Genomic DNA, 3,053 nt, shown 5'->3' with positions numbered 1-3,053 from the left:
AAAGAAATGACTGCATTTGAAAAGAGCTCAGACTGAAGACATCAGATAACTATAATTTCCTAGAATTTTAAGCCTAATATGTATCAAGTACCCATTGGCTTAGCAATAAATTTGAGGACTTTTAATTTTTAAAACCAGGTGGGAACAGTACAGATAACTCATTATGTAAGTTAACAAGAAACAAGTATGTTAAGCTGTTTGTTCTTTTATGTCAGGGTAATAAGAAAGGAAAAACAAGTGTATGTCCCAAAACATACCTTCTGTGTTTTTTGTTTTGTTTGTTTAAGTCTTAGTTGAAAACAGAAAAAACAACAATAGCTGCCATATCTTTTGAATTAAACCATTTCTAATTATTACATATATGAAAGAAAATAACTGACATTAATTGATATATAACATTTATTGTTTTTCCAATCCTATAACTAGTGGAGGCCTTAGTAACTTATTATATCACTGCTCACTTCCGAAGACCCATACTCCCCTGGTTGGCGAACCTGATCAAGTCCTGCTGCGCATGTATGGCCAGGTGCATGATGGACAGGCTGAAGCTAATATCACAGAGAGTGCAATATTCATGCTTCTCTCTGAAAGAAATCTTGGACCAAAGCTTTATGGGATTTTCCCTGAAGGAAGGCTTGAAGAATACATTCCTGTAAGTTTACTGTTCCATAATTTGTTTATTCATGTTTAACTGTAGTTGTACTTTTGAGTATTTTTGTACTTTCTTCTATTCTCAAGTGCTGCATGTGATCTTTATGTTAAATTATGGAGTTTATAATGACAGAATTCTTTTTTTTTATTATATCTAGTATTTCTTGTTACTGAGTCTTTTCCTTGGTAATTCCAATATTTGATATGTGTAGTGATTACACTGTATTGTAACAAGGATCTTAATCATATAATGTAGAAAGGCAGCTGATTATCTTTGTGAAAATAGTGTCTTGATGTTATATATATGTTTTCAGTGTTCCCATATATTTATTTTCCTTTACTTTGTATTTTTTAAATGTTTTAAGCTTACTTGTCTTGAATTGCTCTATTCACACGCGCCCCCATCCCACCAAACATGCTCGCCCTTTTAGCCGTGGGGTCGTTATAATGTGACGGTCAATCCCACTATTCGTTGGTAAAAGAGTAGCCCAAGAGTTGGCGGTGGGTGGTGATGACTAGCAGCCTTCCCTCTAGTCTTACACTGCTAAATTAGGGGATGGTTGGCGTCAGGAAGGGCATCCGGCCGTCGGTTTTGGCAGGGTTTTTAAAAATAGCGACCCCGTATAGATACGGGAAAAAGCTACGGAAGAAGAAGAATCTTACTTGTCTTGAATACTTTCAGCTGTTTTCAGTTTTTTCTTTTTAACATTTCCGATGTTACTTGATTTCCTCAAGGATGCTCTCCCCTTTTTTCTATATTCATCTTTATTGTTTAACATTGGATCTAATCAGCTGATTCAATTGAAGTTCTTTCATGGTAGTTTTTAATTAAAGTAGAAACGGCATTCTCAGTTAGACTATCTTATTTTTCAGAGATCCAATTATCTGTTGTAATTTGTTGATAAATGAAATATTGCTCTTGTTCTTTACTCATGTGATTTTCAAATTACCTTAGTTATTTATTTCATTATTTATAAAGCTGTTATTCTGTTTTGTAAATAACAGTAATAGTGGAATATTTTAACAGGCTAAAGCCATGACTTGTCAAGAGCTTCAAGACCCTGATCTATCAGCTAAAATAGCCAGAAAACTTGCTCTCATTCACCAACTTGCAGTGCCTATTAATAAAGAACCAACGTGGATGTTTGAGAAAATGGAAAGGTATGTCAGAAAATAAACTATCTTCATAAGATGGTGTACCACCCTTAATTAAAATTTATATGATCTGAAGTAATATTAGCAGACAAATCTTTTTAAAATAAATTAAAAAAAAACACCTAAATTTATTCAGTTAAGTCTCTTTGAGGCATGTTGACTTGAAATGTAATTTTTTTATAAAATAAAATCAAGCATTTGGGTTTAACAAGTGATGTGTTGTCAGTTGTATAAATACAGTAAGTGATCTTGCTTACAATGAGTTGCTTAATCAGTGTAACACTTTATTCCTTTTTTTGTATGTCTGTTATGGGTCAGGGAAACCATGAAAACTCAGTGATGTTTCAAGGACATGAATGGTGGAAAAATATTATCATTAGTGCCAAAAGCTCTCAGCTTAATATTGGCGTATTTAGCACATCAAAACGCATATTTTATGAATAAACATGATTTTGTTTACATCAATCTTTTTGATAATCATCACTTGTCATGGATTATAAGTGTAGCCATAAAGGATTACATAAGCAGTAACTAGGTTCCTGAAACTAGGCCAAGGAGAGTCATTTAACTACAGTGTAAAAGCCTTTAACAGATTACTATTTAAAGATAGGCCATTTCCGTTAAATAAGTTATTTTGATCTAACAAATTGTAGTGCATTAATAAAACAGTCTCCATTGTCAGTAGTCATAGACTACATGACATACTATGTCATGACATAACATGACATAGTAGTAACCTGGATATATTGGACTTAACATATGTGTGTAGGAAAGATTTGAAAGATGTCAAAATGAAAAGTTTGATTATTTACACAAAGTCTGGCAATGCAGATATAAAGCAAATGTACACAATTTTGGTGTGATTTTATTTCGTATCCGTACTTATTTTCATTCAATTTGATTTGTTTGTTTATTTTAGAGGAAAGCCACATTCGTCTATATGTGTCCACCATGGGGAATCAAACCCCGGATTTTAGCATTGTAAGTCATTAGACTTACTGCTGTCTCATTGGTGGATATTTTATTCAGTTAATTATCAAAAATAACTAATTATATAAGATAATTTATCTGTAATTTTCTTTTAATTCATTATAAAACAAAATTTATATAACTAAGTATTGCCTATAGCACACAACATTGTAATACGTGGTACAGCTTGGGCTGGGATTGCTGACAGTAGCACACAACATTGTAATACGTGGTACAGCTTGGGCTGGGATTGCTGACAGTAGCACACAACATTGTAA

At 33.0% G+C, this 3,053-nt stretch overlaps 1 protein-coding gene across 1 annotated transcript in view; it reads left to right on the top strand.

Moving 5' to 3' along the window:
- Positions 1 to 3,053, top strand: part of LOC106468457 (choline kinase alpha-like) — a 20,383-nt gene that overhangs the window by 6,163 nt on the left and 11,167 nt on the right. Inside the window, exons 3-4 of the mRNA XM_022396785.1 lie at positions 427 to 652; positions 1,679 to 1,812. Coding sequence (XP_022252493.1) covers positions 427 to 652; positions 1,679 to 1,812 — 360 coding nt within the window. The remainder of the gene's footprint in view (positions 1 to 426; positions 653 to 1,678; positions 1,813 to 3,053) is intronic.

This window comes from Limulus polyphemus, unplaced genomic scaffold, assembly GCF_000517525.1.
Source record: "Limulus polyphemus unplaced genomic scaffold, Limulus_polyphemus-2.1.2 Scaffold3012, whole genome shotgun sequence".
Lineage (NCBI taxonomy): Eukaryota > Metazoa > Arthropoda > Merostomata > Xiphosura > Limulidae > Limulus > Limulus polyphemus.
Note: the sequence above shows the minus strand (reverse complement) of the source record. Positions and strands in the feature narration are given on the sequence as shown.